This window comes from Ochotona princeps, chromosome 3 (genome assembly GCF_030435755.1).
Source record: "Ochotona princeps isolate mOchPri1 chromosome 3, mOchPri1.hap1, whole genome shotgun sequence".
Taxonomy (NCBI): Eukaryota; Metazoa; Chordata; class Mammalia; order Lagomorpha; family Ochotonidae; genus Ochotona; species Ochotona princeps.
In genome coordinates this window covers 71,621,232-71,642,310 of record NC_080834.1, presented here as the reverse complement: position 1 = coordinate 71,642,310, position 21,079 = coordinate 71,621,232, and the positions used below count along the sequence as shown (strand labels likewise).

At 36.3% G+C, this 21,079-nt stretch overlaps 1 protein-coding gene across 2 annotated transcripts in view; it reads right to left on the bottom strand.

Moving 5' to 3' along the window:
- The window catches only part of ALCAM (activated leukocyte cell adhesion molecule), a 180,928-nt gene that overhangs the window by 44,698 nt on the left and 115,151 nt on the right, over positions 1–21,079 (bottom strand). For both annotated transcript variants that reach the window (XM_058661824.1, XM_058661825.1), the window contains exon 2: positions 1,191–1,291. In XM_058661824.1, coding sequence (XP_058517807.1) covers positions 1,191–1,291 — 101 coding nt within the window. The remainder of the gene's footprint in view (positions 1–1,190; positions 1,292–21,079) is intronic.

The window sequence follows — 21,079 nt, the reverse complement described above, 5'->3', positions numbered from 1 at the left end:
CCAGGGTGTGGTTATAGTATCGCAGTCCACAGGAAATCAACTGATTCCTCAAGTGATTACCACATGTCAAGTAACAGATAAGTACATTGATTTGAATGACTATACCACCTTCAGAGCAACACTATGAGGAAGATATTATTATTATCTTTTCATTTTGCAGATGAGAAACAGGGATTAATTCACCTGTCCAGAACCTCATTCCTGATTGTCTGACTTCAGAATCCAGAATTTGTTCTGTAGAATATTTTTTTGAGATATTTGAGAACAAATTGTTATGGTCAAGGGAGCCTTAGAAATGAATGACACCGTGACCCTAGCACAATTCATAATGTACCTCAATATATGAAACGCTCTAGGAAGTATAGCTACTAAGAACCTTTCCCTGTACAGTTAAAATTGATTTCTTAAAATTTCAACAAACTAGGGAAACTTCGCAGTTGTGTCCAAGGAAATATATATCTACTTGAAGCTTGCAGCCTGCTGTGAATGTCTTGGGCCTCAGACTGGGAAACTGTACTCTGCAGGCACCTTTGATTGATTTTCACTGATTAACCTGAGACATCTCTCCGGTCAAAGTTACCTAGCCATTCCATATCCAACTATCAGGATCTCTACTTTCCATTTTCAGATCCATCTGTACCTCTACAGCCAAAAAAATATTACTTGTTATCTGCAGGAAATGGATACAATGAAAATGTTACTTGTAGAAAATTGCTCAAGTATCAACACATTGCAAAGGTTAACCACCAGACACTAGTTTGTAATGCTGATGACTCATCTCCAGGGAATATCTGAGTGTGCTTGTCACCCCTGTATCCTGCCTTTGCGATTGACTCATAACGCACAACATAAGCCAGTGGCGAAAATCCCGCCAAGGCTGCCATCTTCCTCTAACTTCACCCCCATATGTCCTCCTGACTTTTCTCTGCCTCTGCAAATTTCACAGCAACAAGCCTCTGTAAATTTCAGACTAATATGATCTAAGAGTTATTTATCTATTTGCTTTATTTTGAAATTATATTTGCAATGCAAGTTTTATACATTATTTGTGACATATATGTCAACTCTACCACTCCATATCTGTACAAAGATGGACAATACCATTCTAATCATTTGAAATTCACATTTATTCATCTAAGGGATTTTATTTAGAAAAACAAAGGCAATTAATCAAGCTAGGTTGCACTTACATATTTCCATTTTCCAAACATAAGGTTCTGAGGTACGTCAAGTCGGCAAGGCATGATTATGGTATCTCCATATGCTGAATTTACAGTGTACCATCCAAAGCCTGGAGACAAAAGGAAAAACAGAGGGTGGGGGGAGAGAAAGGCTTTAAAAAACCCTTTCTTTAAGTAACACTGGAACACAGTGGAATTTTCAGGTGAATTGTCTTATTGTCCTTCAATAGATACAGATTTCAGAAAAATGTGGGCCAATACAAAGATTCATACATTCAAAATTTTCAAGACTGGCTTTAAACACATTTGTATTTTCCACTGTAAAATATTATCAAATTTACTGTCAAGAAAATTATAATAGCTATTATAAATTGAGAAGTACTGTATATATATGTATGTTATTCAAATGATGACAACTGAATTTTCCCTGCATGGGATAAGTGAACGTGAAGATTACTTATTTTATAGTAATAAAAATTATAACACTCAGTTAAAATTTGCAAAAGATGCTGACATTCTAAGAACTGATAATATGAAAAATCCTTCAAAAAGCAATGTTATAAAGTAGTTGTATATTTTAAAGACAATGTAACTTAAATGACACTTTATTAATAGGATACAGAAAACTTTCTGGTTTTACTGAACTTCTTAGTGTGGAAAATATAAATAATTCTAGTATAGAAGAGAGATTTTGAATGTATAATACCAATCAACTCATGTACATGAAGTTTAAAAAAAACCCAGATATTTAAATTTGCAATAATGCTTAGGAAATAGGTTAGATAAAATGTGTTTACATTAATTTTTTTCACTGTATTTAAAATCTAAAACTTTCACAGTTGAATATCTATAAAGATACTTCATTTTTGGATAGCATAATGTATGAAAAGGGACTGTTGGAGAAAAAGATAAACAAATGATATTTTGTCCACCAGGTGGTGCTAAAATGCAAAGCTAAAGCAATTGGCAACTTGTAAATACAATCATTTTATGACTTTTTAAATCCACAGTAGGTGCATACATTTCTTCAGTGTCCTCTACCAATCACAGTCTATACCAAAAATGTCATCAAGGCATAAAAATCATTCACCTCGGTAAGGAAAAAAGTTAATAAATTTCTATTTTAAAATTGTATTTATTGAGGTTGATAATTCCCCTTTAAGCAATTTTGCCCCAGCAAATAAAAACATAATAAATAACACACCTTCATGTAAATATGCCATACATTTACAAGGTTTCACCATTTTTGCCTTGCTAAGATACAGAATAAAACAAACTATAGGAAGTAGAATGTGTTTTTACTTGTTATTCAAGATGATCATTTAAACCTATCAGAACAGAGTAATACTGAACAATTATTTTCAAAATTTTACTTTTTGTTCTCTATTATATTTATAAACTGTTTTTTTGAACATCAAACCATCAAACGTTTAAGACACTAATGGAGAAAGGGTCTCCATTCTACCTAAAGTAATTAGGATTTGGATGCAGGGATGCAGGCATGCAAGCTAGTATTTAGGACGTTGGCACATTTTATATCAAAGAACTTGTTTTTTCCATTGTGCTTGCCTTCTGAATGTGGCATTTCTACATTGTACTTTAAAACCCGATCTTTTTTTTTTTTGAAAATTTTTTTTTATTATTCATTAATTACATTGTATTAGTTTCATAGGTACTGGAATTTCCCCCACCCCTCCCCACACCCTCCCCTCATGGTGGATTGCTCCACTCTTAAAACCCGATCTTATACTATGCACACACAGATCTGCCAATCCAAGTCAACCATTTTGTGACACTATTCATTAGTATACAATCATGCCAATGTACTCATAATACCTTTAAAATAACCTGTCCTCATTCTTTGAAGCATGGCAGGGCATGCACTTACAATCATCTCCTGTCATTACAAAACCTCACCCTTTTTTTTTTTTTTTTTTTTTTTTGGCAAATGGCTGGCCAAGGAGAAAAAAAAAACAGTTTGCAGAACTCAGATACCCAGGAAAAAGTCAATAAGAAAATTCCTTTTCCAAAACACTTAATGCTTTGCTCTTTCTTACAGACCACTTTTTTCTTTTCCTTTCCTCTATAGAACTGTTATGTGTTATATACCTAGCAAGCTTATGACATATTTGAACAATGTGTAAATTTCAATATTAGCAAGAGTGTTAGTATGAGTAAAGCAATTACAGTGGGGAAAGAAGAGCATATTATTAATTTCTGTGTCCCGGGAACAATGCCTGGCATCTAAGAGCACCTGATAAAACAGCTTCTTATCTCAACACTGTGGAGTCCCGTTCACTCTGTTTATCAAACTAACATTTTCAAAAATCACAGAGGAGTTGATAATACTGGAACTCTAAGAATTCTTACTTCTGCCACATACTTTCACAGCACTCTGTCTTGAGGAGAAACAAACAAAAAGCAAACATATTTCTCAGATGTAACTACCAGAGAGAATGCTCACTCTTTGTCCTTCAAGGGAAATTTAGGATTTTGGCTCTCTGATTTGCAAATAATACTATAAAATATCTCCATCCTCATCCCTGATGATCATAAAGCGAACGGTTATTGTTTTTCAGAAGTATTTGAAGTATCCTTGGATAATGTCTCTTAATCACAGATTCATAACTAAATACAGTCAGCCTAGAACTTCAAAGACCAGGACAAACTAAACTGAAATACAGAAGCATCATGGAAATGGAAACTGTCTTTGAATTCTTTGGAAATACCCTTGCAAAGCATCTGAAAAGAAGGAGGGTGGTAGGTAAAATGCCAACAGTCACAGACATACTCATTATTCTACAGTCTTGGGGCATAATCAATGATAGTGAGTTGGATGACAGTAAGAGCTTCAAATCATTATCAAGTTTGCTACAATCATCAACTTTCCTTTCCTGACTCCCAGGTTAATCTGACAGAAACAGGCTTACATTCCTGGGAGAACTATTATCTCTCAACTTCCTTTGAGATGAAAAGCTACAAAGACCACTGTGATTTGGTTATGAATTAACAAGCTAATTTCTATTTCATTCTATTAAGCTTTATTTTTATTGATATAAAAGGAAGAAGCTCATGTATTTCATACATAAAATTTCAAGAGCAAAATAATAATTTCCATCTTACCTCCCCCCAGTTTGTTCCATCCCTCATCCTCTTTTCAATTAATTTTTGTGATGACATACTTTCAGTTTACTTTACAATCATAACCTTAACGTTCCATTGAACAAAGAATTCAACAAGCGGTAAGCGAAGAAAACGCTATTGCTCTAGAGTATAAGCAAGGGCTATAAACAATAATCAAATCTCAAAGCGAATTTCTAGAAATGTCTTAATCGTTGGAGTGAGGTTCCAACAAGATCCACAGTATCTGTCAACCCGAATGATTCTGTTTACACTTCTCATGAAAGCTTTTTCTCTCTGAGTGCCAAGCCTGGAAATTGAATTTAGCTTACTAGAATTCTCTTGAAAAGTTCTTTCTGTTACATTAGTGAAACTACTTATAGTTCTGCGGCCTCAGGATCACTGAATGTTATTGTCAACATATAACACACTGATGTCCTTCCTCAAAGAGACTAAACGTGTAAGAGAAGCTGAACACAAGTACAAACAGGTGCCGAGTCATAACAACAAGGTAGTATATGTTACAAGACACTTTAACAGAGCTAGAATTTTCTGCATGAAATGCGTTCCACAACTCTATGCACTATTTTTCTACCAAAATTTCCTGACATAAAATGAGACAAAAGTGTGTCATACTTAAGAAAGACGCAGTATGGAAAGCTTTTAAATATAAAGACTTACTAACAAAAGGTAATGATCAGAAAGGCTTCACAGGAGAATTAAGTTGATGGTACAATCAGGTAACGATAGGATTAGAAAAACCTCTTGGCCAAGTAATTTTGACATATAAGTGGATACCCCAAAAAGTTCATGGAAAATGCATATAAAAGATAACTTACTTCAAAATGACTTGGAAATCAATCTCCACACAGTGTTCAAAAAATATTCCAAATGTGTATTATTTAAAGACCACAAATGAATTTCAAACTAAAATTATTTTTAACATTCATTTTTTAAGCATCTTGAAGTATCCTCACAAAATCTCAGAGAAGTGATTATCAAAGACAAGCTAATTGTAGTCACAAATTTTATACAGTACACAACACAAAAGTAACACCAAAAACAGGTAAAATTTTCAAAGTAGAACACTTTTTATTTTTAATTGTAATAATGAAAGTAATAATTTTAACTTTACTGGTGATGAATGTTTTTTTCATATAAAATAACTGAGGTTCAGAGGAATCATTCTTTTTGAATTGTGACATACAGACATTTGAATTTAAGCAGAGGAATAGCAAACATTACAGGAAACGGAAGATAAAGTATAGCCTATTTAACATGGTTTACTTTATCATGGCTCATAATTATTGCATTGATACTTTAATATCAATTTCCTCCCTAAAAGTATTTTTGAGTTCAGTAGCTCTACTAAATATTGTAAAGAGTTAATTATTGTTAAGTTGGCTCAAAGCTTGAGACATATAAGCTAAATCCCAGTTCCACAGACATTTTTGGAAGATTCATTTACACAAACGGATTATTTGGGTGGTAGATAGAAATCAAATATTTAAACATAGAAATTACTTTACCCTTATTGGATTAATTTTGGCATCTAGCCAAGCTTAATAAGTTCCTGTTTGCTTTCTTAGTGAATTGGAACCTATTATCTACCTATTTATCTATCTATCTATCTATCTCAGATTCAGGCATATAAATGTTTTGCAACATCAGTTTATAGAAGTGTTTCCTAACTTGGTCATTAATAATCTTTTGGGCCAAAATAACCTTCATATGAGGTGGCTACCCTGTGTATTACAGGATGTTTAGAAGTACCCCTTCCTCTATGCATTAAATAGCAGTACTAAATACCAAGTTAAGACAATGAAAAAAACCAACTGTGATCTCTGAGGCACAATTGTTACCAGATCTCATCCAGTTGAGGGGGAGCCACTGGTTTAAATGTTCACCTACTAGTTCTAACATTGAACTAAAATGTAGTTAGCAATAAATGGATTTTAAGTAAAACATAATCTCAGTGTAGGAATGAATAACCATTGCATACAACTGAGAGAAATGACCTGTAATACCTGTCAATGATCAAATTTATATCTCTGGCAGAAATATATCATATTAAAACATAAGATGTGAGATGGATTCTTGACTTAGAATTAGATTCTCAATATCTTCAGAAATGGCAGTTTGTTTTAACAAAAGATGGATCACAATCAACAAATTATACCAGATATTTGTGGACAAAGAAACTGTAGCATTACACAATGGTATAATATTCAGGTTTTAAAAAGTAAAATTTCATTACTTTCATCAAAATGAATGCAACTGGAGGACATCATGTTGAGTGAACTAAGCTAGAGAGAGAAGGACAAACACTGTATGTTCTCCATTATATATGAGAGAAATTTTAAAACAAAATAAAAAGCAAAAATAAAATGCAAAAGAAATGCCCACTTTCCTGTATACCTGTAATTACTGTTCTCTCTAATTTTGTTTTATATCATTATCAAAACAATGGTTAGGAAAGATAAAGTATACTTTTACTATGTGTTTTAAATTATTAAAACAATTACTGTATATTTGGGTTGGTGCCATGGCTCAACAGGCTCTTCTACCACCTTGTTGTGAAGTATCCCATATGGGCATCAGTTTGTGTCCAGGCTGCTTCCCTCCCCATCCAGTTTTCTGCTACGGCCGAGAAAGCAGCAGATGATGGCCCAAGTCCTTAGAACCCTGTGCCCTGGTGGGAAGCCCAGAGGAAGTTCCTGCCTCCCAGCATTGGAGCAGCCCAGCTCTGGCCATTGCAACCATTTGGTAAGTGAACCGTCTGATAGAAGGTCTTATTTTGCTATCTCTTCTTTCTCTGTAAATCTGCTTTATTCTACCAGCTCTAACTTCAGACCAGAAATGGTCTCCCCAAGAAAATGTTCAACCCATCTGGACAATAAGTAGCTGGACTCTATGCTTGGTATATGTTTGCAAGGAAAGAATCTTGATTGAATTTGAACTGTAATACTGCATCAAGGTGGAGGAATCTACCAGAGGGGAGGGGCGTGGCGAGGGGGTGGGGGGATTCCCAGAGCCTATGAAACTGTCACATAATGCAAAATAATTAATAAAAAAAATAAAAAAATAAAACAAAAGAAGCCTTATAAAAAGTTATTGTACATAAGTGAAATTTAATTTTTTATTTGATTATAATTTATAATCCTTGCCTAAGTTCCTTTTGAAATACGGTATTTCTATTTGTTGAAATCTTTATTTACTGGACCTATATTATTCCACAAGTTTTAAAAAGAGAAGATAGGAATGCAGGAAGGGAGGAAGGAAGGGAAAAAGAAAGGAAGGGAGGAAGAGAAGGGAGGAAGGGAGGCAGAAAGGAAGCAAGAGACAAAGGAAAAGAGGAAAGGAGGTAGAGGAAGTCAGAGTGAGCCGTGAGAAAGAGGTGGGGGGAGAGAGGAAAGGAGGGGGAATGCAAAGAGGGAGGAAGGGGGGAGCAAAGGCTTTATGACAGAGCAGGTGTGGTTACTTCCTGCAACACCAGCATCTCATATGTGGGCCTCTTCCAGTCCAGGGTGCTCCACTTTAGATCCTGCTTCACATTAATGGAAAGTAGCAGCAGATTGCTTAGGTCCTTGGGCCCCTGCCATCCAGACGGGTATCCAGGAGGAAGCTGCTGGCTCCTGAGCCAGCCTGGCCTTGGCCCTGTCACTGCAGCCGTTTGGAGAGTGAGCCAGTGGGTGGAAGATTCTCTTTCGCTGTTGTAACTGACTTTCAAATAAATTAATGAATATTAAAAAAAAAGAAGGGGAGGAAGTGGAAGGGAAATATTATATTCTTAGATATGTACATATGGGCCTGGTATGGTAGCCTAGTGGCTAAAGTCCTTACCTTACATTCGCCAGGATCCCATATACACATGGGTTTGTGTCCTGTCTGCTCCACTTCCCATTTGGCTCCCTGCCTGTGGCCTGGGAAAGCAGTGGAGGATGGCCTAAAGCCTTGGGACTCTGTACTTGTGTGGAAAACTGGGAAGAGTCTCCTGGTTCCTGGATTTGGACTGGCTCAACTCTGGCCATTGTGGTCACTTGGGGAGTGGAGTGAACCAGCAGATGAAAGCTCTTTCTGTCTCTTCTCTCTGTAAATCTGTCTTTCCAATAAAAATAAACAAATCTTAAAAAAACTGTACATGTGAACCACATTAAATCTGTTCTCTTTATACTAAAAGTAAAGGCTCATGCTCCCTAACTATTAGGAAAATGCAAATAAAAATCACAATGAGGGCCCAGAGCAGTAGCGTAGAAGCTAAATTCCTTGCCGTGCACACCTAGGATCCCATTTGGGCTCTGGTTTGTGTCTCAGCTGCTCCACTTCCCTCCCAGCTTCCTGCTTGTGACCTGGAAAAGTAGTCGAGGATGGTCCAACATCCTTGACCCTGCACCTCATGGGAGACCTGGAAGAGGCTCCTGGCTTCAGATCAGCTTGGCTCTGGCTGTTGTGGCCACTTGGGGAGTGAATCATTGGATGGGAAATCTTCTTCTCTGTCTCTCCTCCTCTCTGTATATCTAACTTCACAATAAAAATAAATAAATCTTTAAAAAAATCATAGTGAGTTTCCACCTAACTACACTAAGAAACGACTATACACAGAAATCAACACACAACAATTGTTTGAGAGGATGTTGGGGAAAATGTACCCTAATCCACGGTTGGTGGGAATGTAGACCAGTACAAACACTAGGGAAGAAAGAATGGATAGTGCTCAGACAACTGAGAATTGATTTACCTTTGACCATGTGACCCAACCATCCCTTGCCTGTGAATATGCCCAAAGGAAATGAAATCTTCATCAGAGATGCAACCTGCAATCCTATATTTATAGCAAGACAATTCACAATAGCAAAGCCATGGAATCAACCTAGATTCCCATCAACAAATGAATGGATAAAGTATGGTAAAGGCTCTTCTGGATCTTCCTCACTGGTGTAGGGTCCCAAGGCCTTGCGTCATCCTCCACTGTTATCCCAGGCCATAGCAGGGAGCTGGATTGGAAGCAGAGAAACTGGAACATGAGCTGGTGCCCATATGAGCTATTGCACCCACCCAGAGACAGTGTCTTTCATCTTTTCCTTGTCAATTTCTCCTTAAGAAATACAGACACTTGAAAACTAGGTTGGAAGTGTGCTACGTCTGAATTAGGAACACGTTTGTCCAAAATTCACTTCCTGCCTTGCTTTTCACCAGTTCCGTGTATTGTTATAGGAATAAATAAAAATACTATTTTTCTTTTTGTGTCCCCTACCATTTCCTACATGCATTACATGAAATATTATATAAATAACTGACCCTCTGTGAAATGATACTTTGAGAAAAAATGACAATCTTTCCAAATTATAAACTACTGCCAGTGTGCAGGATTATGCTTTGTGTGTTGTAGTTTACTTTTAAATGTGTACCTCACAAGAATCTAAAAGTTAGCTATTTATTAGATGACAGGCCAATGTGATAATACGTATTATGTTACAGAACATATATACAAATACTAAAGCTTAAAAAATAGCCTTCTTCTTTTAAGACTTACTTATTTTTATTGAGAAGGTAGACTCAGAGGGTAGAAAATAGAGAAAGATCCCACACCCTCTGGTTCACTCCCCAAAAAACCACAGTGGGCATAGCTGAGCTGAGCTGAAGCCAGGAGCCCTCTCTGAGTCTCCAACATGGGTACAGGGTCTCAGGCATTGGGCCAGCCTCCACTGCCTTAAAGCTTATAAACAGGGATCTGGATAGGATATGGAGCGGCTGGACACGAACTCTCTCATTTGGGATCCCAGCATCAGCAAGGGAAGGATTAGCCAATTGAGCCACTATGCCAGGCCCAGTAATTGCCTTCTTAATATTGCCTCTTAGTTCACTAAATTATGAGAATGACGACCAATGAGGCTGATGATTTACAGCTTTCCGCCCCCCACCCCAGACCCTTATTTCGTTCTTGCAGTTCCTTAGGCCCATCCATTCTGGATGAATTCCTATAATACATCTTTTCATGCCTGTCAAAAAAATAAAGTATTTGTAACATAGTCATGCACCAATTATTTATTGAACACTTACTACAGACAAAGTGCTAGGTAGGCTCTTTGGGGGAAATAAATAAATGAAGTGTCAAGGAGTTTTCTTCAAAAAAAGTGATGGAATTCGTTTAAGTCACTTGGTGGGAATGCATAGGAAGGAATCCAGCAATAAGCCTGAGAATGTTAGCAAATGTTTTGAAAAATGTTGCATTTAACATACACACCGACTTAAGGCTTTTACAGATAGGAAGATAAGCACTGTCTCCCTGCATATTACGAGCAGGGCTCGGTGAGAGCCACGGAGTGGCACTTGTTTTTCTCTTTCAGTGCAAAGTCAATGTTTTATTAGAGCAATTTTTGCAGAGTGGATTTTTGGGCTTCATAAGGAATGTGTCCTATGATTGGCAGCTTTCCAAAATCCATAAACGCACATAAAATTTCCTAGTAAAATGCTAGCTACTGTGCTTTCATCCTCAATACCAGCACTTGGATTATTTTTGGAATTATTTCTAAATTATAAGCAAATACTTTATTTAGAAATGCTCAAAAAAGGAACAAAATTGATTAAAGCTGTGAATTCTTATTTATATTTTTCCTGAGATTGCCTCATGGACTTTAAATCAGAAAATGTGTAGATTCTACTGCAATTGTTAGAACTCCTCAGCTTGAGACCCCAAAATAAGTTTTAGGGCATGTATAAGTTAGCCAAAATTGCATTTGAAAATTTAACAGTGACCTTAATTTTTTTTTTTTAACAGAAAGAAGACTCAAAGTTTTTGTCATATTGCTAAATGTGATCTTAACCAAGTTTAAGGTTCTCCTACATGGGTGCTGGTTCTAATCCCAGCAGCCTTACTTTCTATCCAGCTCCCTGCTTGCAGCCTGGGAAGCAGTCAAGGATGGCCCTAAGCCTTGGGACCCTGCACCCCTGTGGGAGATCCGGAAGAAGCTCTTGGCTCCTGGCTTTGGATTGTCTCAGCTCCAGCTGTTGCGGCCACTTGGGGAGTGGATTATCGGAAGATCTTCTTCTTTGTCTCTCTTCGTTTCCAATAAAATATATATCTTTTTATATATTCAATATATAAATATATATTATACATTTATATGTTATATATTTGTATTTATAACATATTATATATAAAAATATATTTTTCTGTTGCAATTTTATACATACATATAAAATATATATAATTTTCTGAGTGTGGAGTAGGAGTGGGGAGACTACATGGAACTAAAGACTTCAGTTTTTTTGTGTGTGAAAGAAAAAATAATCTGTATTTTATTTTGACACAGATTCATAGTGAATGAGACTAAGCAGAAAAAATGTTCACATGTTTCTGTTTATAATAGTACATGTTTTGTTTATTATACAATCAAAAATGTCATTAAAATGTATTAATTTAAGTCCATATAGTTAACATTTTCTGCTACTATACTGTTAATGATCCTAGATGTGAGGGTGCTGACTAAAAGAGTTCTGCATTCAATCAATCACAGTGAAACAGCAAGAAAAAATTTCTCCTTCACTCATCCCTAATTCAAGTTCTTGTTAACCCTTCATTTTCTGTGTCCAGATCATGAGGGCTACACCAGAAATTAGTTTAATTAAAGAGGTTGGAGGAAAAAACTAATATGTGCATACTTCCCCAGGTTAGTATAACACAAGGGAATGGCAAACACACTTATGCTGTATTACACCAAACATTTTCTTAGTATGAGGGTCTGGGTTTAATTATTTTAGAGAATCAGTTATATTTATATGGAGAAATATACTTGCCTGTGAATTTTACCACATAAGTTTTACTGAAATTATTAGTAATTTTGAGCAAGAATAATAATTAACTGTACTGTGTTCATGAAAACACTATCAGCAGGCACTATATTTCATAAAGGAACTTAATGGTATAATCCGAAGTCATGGAAATTACTGAATTTAAACAAGAGCCTGTCTTCAGAAAGCGATCAGAGTTACTGTGACATTATTAAATTTGTTTTCTGAAAATAATTTCAGGCCATGACCATAAAAACCTCTTGATTTGAGAAAATCAAAGCTATTCTTAATATTCTGAAGCTCCAAAATAACAAATTTTATTAGCTGTAATATTCCTCAAAATTCTTTAGAAAAACGTTATCGTAAAGACGTTTAGCCACTATGACCATCATTCTTTTTACAGAGAGCATTTCTCAATAACAGCTTGTGCTAATTGTTTTGCTTGAACATTTAAAATATTTGATGGCATTAAATTTTCAGACTTAGAGAATTTTATTTTAGAACTGAGGAAGATAATTACCAGGGCAAACAGTGGAGTGCTGGGGCTACTGTATGAGCATAAATTTCTGCTTCTCTAGTTTTGAGGGATGGCATTCAGAATGATAACTTCTTGTACATTCCATTTTAAGTATCCAATTCAGTGCTAACAAAGAAGAAATGTATACGTTGGCTGAAATGGCTTTCTGCTCTTTTTCCACAGAAGTCCTAATTAGCACTGCCTGTGTCTCCTGAGGATATAGATCTATACAATCAAATGTTGTAAGTAATAAAGGTTAAAAAGCTATTTAATAAGTTTTTTCACATATTTGGCGAGGCTTTTTGGCTGATTTCCAAAACATGAATCTGTGTAAATTCCATGCTTTTAATTGACAGTTTTCTGGACGAGCTGCAAAATATTAAGGCCATAGGAAGAAAACGTTAGCTTTCTGTGGCATTTTCCCTCTCTTTGAGACCTAAACTTAGCTTAGTCTTGGATCTAGCTTTCCAGCTTTGACAAAGAACAACAAATAGGAACATTTGCTCAAGGTGCATTTTTAAGAGATTAAAGTCACAGGAAAGATAAAATTTGAAAATAAACAAATTGGTATCATCTTTTTGGTTTCAGCAATATTATGTAGAATCCACACAGGGAATGCACACTGGCGCTCTTTCACAATGGCAGCTCAATGGGAAACTCAGGAATACATGAACTTATCAAGACAATACCGACATCTATTAATATTTGAACAATAACTTTTCATATATTCCATTTTCTCTGACAGCCATTATTCTTAATTGATGAGTGGGAGGGAAGGTGGGTAAGGGAACAAGATAATTTAAGAAGGCATTGAGTAGAGATGAGAAATATGGGAAGATGTATTGAGAGGTAATTTTATCATTTTGAAGAGTGTCAGAATGGAGAAAACTTTGAAGTCTGCACATGAAGTTGTATTAAGTTTTAAAACTTTCCTTTACTCCCAAAGAGTCTGACTCACTGAAAACTACATCTTAACACTATAGAAGACAGGTATAATTTAAATGATTGTGTGTTGATGCTACAGTTTACAGAATGGTTCAATACTCCTCCTCTTTCCAAAGAATTTTTGGAAGACTAGTTATCATGGCAAAGTGGCCAGACACAAGCATGAACAACAGTGTGTAAATAGGGCCAGTCATCTCAGCAGGGAAACGGCTCTTCTCTGGACTGTAATCACACAGCAACTTGAGCACAGGGACAGTGTCATTAAACGCTGAACACGAACATCTCTCCTGAGCATGTGTCTGTATTGATTTGATTTTCCACGCTTGTTAACTTTAGTGTCACACTTCAACTGCCTCCATTTCACATCTTCATATCCATGTTTAGGTACTGACAAAATAAATGCATTCTCTTTGCTGTTTATTATTTACGAAAAAGATGTCTAGATTTTAATGGACATAAAAACGCATCTCTCTGTTTGCCACCTGTAGGGGATATAATTAACCAAGAACTCAACTACTGCCCTTTGTCTATCATCAGGTTTGTGTTAAGATCTCCGTTTATTCCAGCTCTTCACTGCTGAGGACTAAAACAAGTAAAAACACAAAGGAAGGAGGGCTTGTGGGCTGAATGTGGCTCAAGGACAACTGAAGGAACCATCCTTTGAGCATGACAGGGTAGGAGGTTTTTCACAGCCTTCCTTCCCTCTCTCACTCCAAGATATACTGATTGTGTAGTCTAATGATTCTCCCAGACCCTCAGCTTTTTCTTCTGGCTTTCTCACATAGTACTTTGCTCTAACACAACTGCAGGTTGTTAGATCTGCTTTGACACCTAGTTCTCAGTGGGTACTGAAAAACACATGGAGGAAATAGGGTAAAACAAAGTGGATTCAACCTTCTGACATCATGAGATTATAAGATTCAAGAAAATTAGGATTTCAGTAAGGACACAGTGAGAAAAATACATTTTGACTTGGCAAGAGGTAGGCAAAAGAAAAAATATTATATACACAAACGGCAGCTTGAAATGGATTAAACAGTTAAAATTTGTAAGAACTGTAATCATAAAACTTCTAAAAGAAAACATAAGAGAACACATTTTTCACATTGATCTTGTCAATAATTTTTGGTTTGCTGGATAAAAACACTAATTGCACAGACAACAAAAGTAAAAAAAGAAACATGTAGGACTGTATCAAACTACAAAAAAAAAAAAGCTTGTGTATAAAGAAAGCTTGTGTACAAGGGCAACAATCGAGAGAAATCATTTGTAAAACATTTATCTGATAAGAAGTTAATACCCAAAAATGTAGATAGAATTCATAAAACTCAATAGAAAAAAAATTGTCAAACTAACAAAAATTGATCAAATTAACAAATGAATAAATGATAAAGAATGTGAATAAATTCCTCTCCCAACCCGACATACTCCTGAAGACACACAAATTGCCGGTAGATATTTTAAAAGGTGATCAGCATCATTAATCATCAGGGAAATAAACTCAAAATCATAATGAGATATCACTTTATACTTGTTAAGATGCCTGTTATCAAGCCAGTGAGGTGGCATACACAGCCTCTGCCTGGTAGTGTGGCACTCACATCCCACACGGCCTCTGGTGGAAGTTTAGGCTGCTCTGTTTCCAATACAGCTTCATGTTTATGGCCTGGGAAAGCAGCATGGGCTAGCCCAAGTGCTTGGGTCCCTGCAACCATGTGGGTGACCGGGAAGAAACTCCTGCCTTTAGAGTAGCCCAACTGTGGCCATTATAGCCATTTGGAAAGAGACTCAGTTGATAGAGTATCTCTGCCTCTCTCCTGCTTTCTCCATAACTCTGCTTTTCCAATAAACTTACATAAATATATTAAAATAAAAGTTATCTATTATCAAAAGGACACCAAATAATAAGTGTCCACAAAGGTGTGAAGAAAAGAAAAATTCATCATTGATCCAGTGTTACTTGCTTAAGGAAAACACCTTGAAGCATTAAAAACAGACTGCCATGTGATCAAAAATTCTGTTTCTGGGCAAATACTTCAAAGAAATAAAAATAGTCCAAAAATCTGAATTCTGAAATTCACTACAACATCATCATAGTTGATGTATAGGAGATTACTATAATTGTTCATTGGCAGATGGACAGACTAAAAAAAAAAAAAGCAGACTATGCCTTTGCTGAGAGGATGAACCCAGAGGTCATTTTGCTCAGTGAAGTGAACAGAGAAAGACAAACATTGCATGATCTCACCCGTACACAGAATCTAAGCAATGCTATATACATAGAAACAGAATAGAGTGATATTGCCAGGGAAGAAAGGCGGGGAATATGGAGAGCTGTTAGCTTATCAAGGAACACAAGGTCGTATTTGTATAATACAAGTTAAGTAGAGATATGAACTATGGTTTAATAACTATAAAAATCTACTAAGTAAAAATTTGTTGTCAGGGTAGATTTCTGTACTTTCAACACACACACACACAGAATTTTTAGAAAAATACCTTAGGAGATAGAAATGTTGATTTATTTAATTGTAATAATCACTTCACTGTACATAAGTCTATCAAATCCTCATGTTGGGCACCATAAATATATGCAATAAATAAACACTTTGAGATTTTAAAATATTTGAATGTATTAGAGAAAAGATAAACTATAGATTTTTATACTGTTTTACCATTTATAATCTTAGGCAAACTATAGATTTTTATATCTCGGTTTCACAAAAAGTCCTGTAACAAGGGCAAAACAGACAAACAAACATGCACTATGAAAAAATATTATGAAGTTTAAAATTACCAATGAGATCGTGTTCAACTCTTAAAGCCGAGAGATTCAGCCAGCTGAGCAAGCGACTATGGGATGAAACCACAGCTGAGGCTTCATTCCCCACTTGACTCTATTCTTATCAGCATTTATTATACAGAAAATGGATTCTATGTTACTTTGTTGTATTGTGTTTAATTCAAGAATATTGTTTGAAAATACTAGATTGCTCTTCCTATTTATATGTAGATTTTAAAAAACCAATTTGAGGAACTAGCTTTAAAGGAAAAAAGTAACATTTAATTATTTCTCTCAAGGGATTGGTAAGTAGAAACTGGTCACTTGTCAAGATACAAGTCTGTTCATCACAGCTCATCTAATTTGCAAAATAAAATAGAAAAACATCAATAGTCAAGCATATAGGTCTCTCAAAATAATGAGAAATGACAAGGTACTGTAGTAATAGAGCAACTTTCCATGTATTTCCAACACCTGAATCAGTAGAGACAGAATCATGGATCTCTAAGAAAAATATCAAACAACTTATAGGGGAGTGTTTGGTATTGGAATCCTTCTAGCTTCACAATCTTCCTCTAACCAGATCAGATCCGGTTTAGCTTCCCAGCTCTAACAAATTAGTGGTATGAAATTCTATCTTCCCCAAAATGATGCACTTGGAGACCATTATGTGTAAAGAAATAAACCAGTCTCAAAAAGACAAATACATATTTTTCCTGAGTTGTGGTAACTAGTATAAAGAGCATTTTAAAAAAAAGAAGAAAAGGAAAAGTTTATGAGTGTAATTGACATTCTGAGAGTTGATTACTCTTTATAGCCCTTGGCTATATTCCTGAGCAACAGTGGTATTCCCACTTACTACCTATTTAGACTTTTTAATTACTGAAGGTTTAAGCTTGTGTTTACAAAGTAAACTTTGAGAATGTCACTGTGAAACCAAATCCCAATTATGTAAAAGCAGGACCCAGTCTGTTGCCTGTCTCCCTTTCCCTGAAACGTCATCACTTGTCCTTTATCAAGAGGAATTCACAGACTCAAGAGAGTGAAACAACAAGCCTCAATATCTCCAATAGATAAGACCATGATGGCCAATATTGTCCTGGGGCGGTCTGTGAAGGGGAATTCAGGTCTAAAGATGGTAACAGTCCTGTTTCCTTAACTGCCAGACAGCCGGAGCCTACCTAGCTGTCACTAATTCCCTAAGGACCACAGCATCACCAACCAAAGAAAGTTATGAATATCACTGACCAACCAAGAACTGATCATGTACCTTTCAGCTCAAATTTAAAACTGTAAGAACCTTCTCCCTTGACTCCCCAGGGAGAAGAGAGCAGTGAACACTAGTTCTTTGCTTTTTGCTTTGTAATAAACACGCACTTTTCTTCGACCCCCTCGATGTAAGTGATTGGCTTTCAGTGTGTCGAGGGGAACAGATCAATTTTGAGGGTTCTACAAAGTGCCTCCAACTAGTTTTACGTGTTACTTATCAAAATTGGAGAAACTAAAGACAATTAAGACAGGAAGGAGAGGGGAGTCAGGACTGGAGAGAAAGAGGCGGATGAGTGGTATCATACACATTTAAGAAATACATGAAATTTGTTCCTTTTATGCACATTAAAAAATTAAAAATCTTTGTCTCTCCTTTTTCTTAAAAAATACAAAGTATGTCAAAGAGTTTGGGAAAATGTGTATCATGCAAAAACTATGCATAACTTACAAATAATTTTAGTGGGGGCCCATGTTATGGCTTAGTAGGTAAAGCCACAGCCTGCAGATAGGTGCTAGTTCATGTTCCGGCTGCTCCATTACTTCCAACAGCTCCCTCCTAATGGCCTAGGGAAAGCAGGGAAAGATGGCTCAGGCCCCTGCCACTCATGTGGAGACTCAGATGAAGCCTCAGCCAGCCATCTCAGGAGTGAACTAGCAAATCGGAAGTCCCTTCTTTCATGTCCCTACCTCTCTCTGTAACTATAACTTTCAAATATATCTTTCAAAAATTTTTTTGCATCAGAATACTTATATTTTAATTCTACTTTGTCATACAATTTTTTAAGCACCTTCTCTCTCTCTCTCTGTATCTCTCTCTCCCCGCCCCTTTTTTTCCCCCCACAAATTGGATGGAAAAGTGGCCTACATAGGTTGCCAGTGCTACAGGCAGAGGCTTGGCTTACTACACCATGGCATTGGCCTAACCTACCTTCCTTCCTTCCTTCCTTCCTTCCTTCCTTCCTTCCTTCCTTCCTTCCTTCCTTCCTTCCTTCCTCTTTCCCTCTTTCTCTATTTCATTTATTTTTGTTTTATTGAAAAGTAATGTGTCAGGAACAGAGATATCTTACTTCTGCTGCTTTACTCCTCAAATGCCTCCAAAGACAGCCCTGGAACAGGTCAAATTCTGGAAATTTCATCTGGGTTGCCCACGAGGACTGAGCCATCATCTGCTGTCTCCCAGGTTGTGCACTACTCAATTTCTCTATAAACATGCAACAGATAAAAATAAACATCTATCTATCTATCTATCTATCTATCTATATATACACATATATATATACATATATATATATAACTTCTTCCATGTAGGAAGTACATTTCTATATTTACCCATGCTAATAGTAATTTCCTTGATTTGGGGGCAAAAAAAAGACATAAAAATCCTCAAGGGCAAAGCCTTGGCATCTGTCAGCACAGGTGACCCCCAGTTTCAGGCAGCTGAAGCTCCAGGCAACTCGCAGGTGCTGACTTTCCAACAACATCAGGCACTCTGATCAACAGTGTCCCGGGTGTCCTGCAGCTCAGCCACTGCTGTTTTATGATTATGTTTCCCACACAACCCCAGTCCTACTGAGGTGCAAATACATTCTGTTCATCTTTCCATTTAAAAGAGACAACGTTTTTGATAATTTGTTCATGGTTACTACTTATGGAGATAATGACACTCAAAATTACCCTAGCAGAATTTTATGTTACTTCTTTGACTCTGCTATTTTTAAAAGCTTTTAATAAAAACAGTGTCATTTAGATTAAAAAAAAAATTCACTGTACCTACACATTCAAAGAATACCAGGTTATAGACAAGAACTCTTCAGAATCCCAGCTGAGTTTGATTATATCTTGTATTTTGTTTGTGAAACTCATTTGAATTCTGTAACCGAGAGAATTTCCACATAAAATAATTGAGAAACCAAATAAGCTAAGAAAAAACTGAGATGCTTTTTTTCAAGCTAGCTCCCTCTTAACAATCCTATAAATATAAGGTCTAGGTGCATTTTCTAGACACAATGCACCGATTTCATGTGTAGTTAAGAAATAGGATACTTCTAAATTTTATTGTATTTTTAAAAAATTACTTTCATTTCTTATTTGAAAGACAGAGGCACTGATAATTCTTCTACCCACTGCTGGTTTTCTTGACAAATGTTGGTAAGAGCCAGGGCTGGGCAAAAGTTGATGCCTGGAACTCAATCCAAATCTGCCACATGGGTGACAGTGACCCAAATACTTGAGCCATCATCGGCTGTCTCCCAAGATGCACATTAGCAGGAAGCTGGATTGGAAGCAGAGTAGCCAAGATTCAAACCAGTTACTCTGATACAGCAGCAAATGTTCCAAGAACCAGCTTAACTTCTGTGCCAAACATCTGATGCTGGAATTGATTTTAAGATGCCCTCTCCTCTTTTTTTCTGAATTGCAGGCAGTCACAATGTAAACATTCACTTATTTGTACCTATTTAATTAGTAAGTATATGTTAACTATTCTTTAGGCAACTGCCACTGTTTCGGAGAATTTGGAATTCAATAATCCACATTCTAGTCCCTTTAATTTTAAAGTTCGATAGTTGTAGTAGGCACGGTGATACACTGGCTTAGGCTGCTTCTTGAGATAACTCATTTACCAGTGCCTGATTCCATGCCCACCACTATTTCCAATCTAACTTCCTATCACGAGTACAGTGCACAACCTGGGTGGCAGCAAACAATGGCTCAATCCTCACAGGAAACCCTGATTTCAGGTTTTGAGCTGCCCAGGCTACTTTAGAGCCATTTGGGAAGTGAAGCAGCAGAAGTAAGTTCTGTTTCTGACATATTACCTTTCAGTGAAAGCCCCAGTCTGAGTCCCATGTGCTTCACTTTCAATCCTGCTCTCTACTAATTCTTTTTTTTTTAATTAAAAGTATTCTAGCTTTAATCATTTCTGAAATTCAACTGTGCATTTATACATTGCTGTGCATATTTAAAGTGGCAATGAATATGTGATCCAATAACTAAGATACAAAATTCATTTTCAGGATGCAGTAATAAACCTACAAAACAATACCTTCTAAATGCTGATATTGTTCACTTTGAACGTTTCTTTCATTTTCATAGTTTTCTGCTTGTTTTAGTATTTCTCTTTTCTTAAAAGATGTATTAAATATTTGAAAGTCAGTTACGAAAAGAGAGATTGAAACATAGAAAGAAATATCTTATGTCCATAGGTTCACTCCTCAAATAGCCCAAATATCCATAGATTGGCCAGGATGAATCAGGACCCAGGAGCTTTATCTATTTCTCCCTTGTGGATTGCAGGGGCTCAGACAGGGGAGCAGGGCCTTGAATCAGTATCCTTATGTGATTATGTGATGCTGGCATTGCACACAGCAATTTTATTTGCTGTACCACTCTGTCAGACACTCTTTGTTAGTATTTTTCACACTTTATTAGTATCTTATTAATTTGGTGATATAGAAACTTCCAGAAATAACCAGA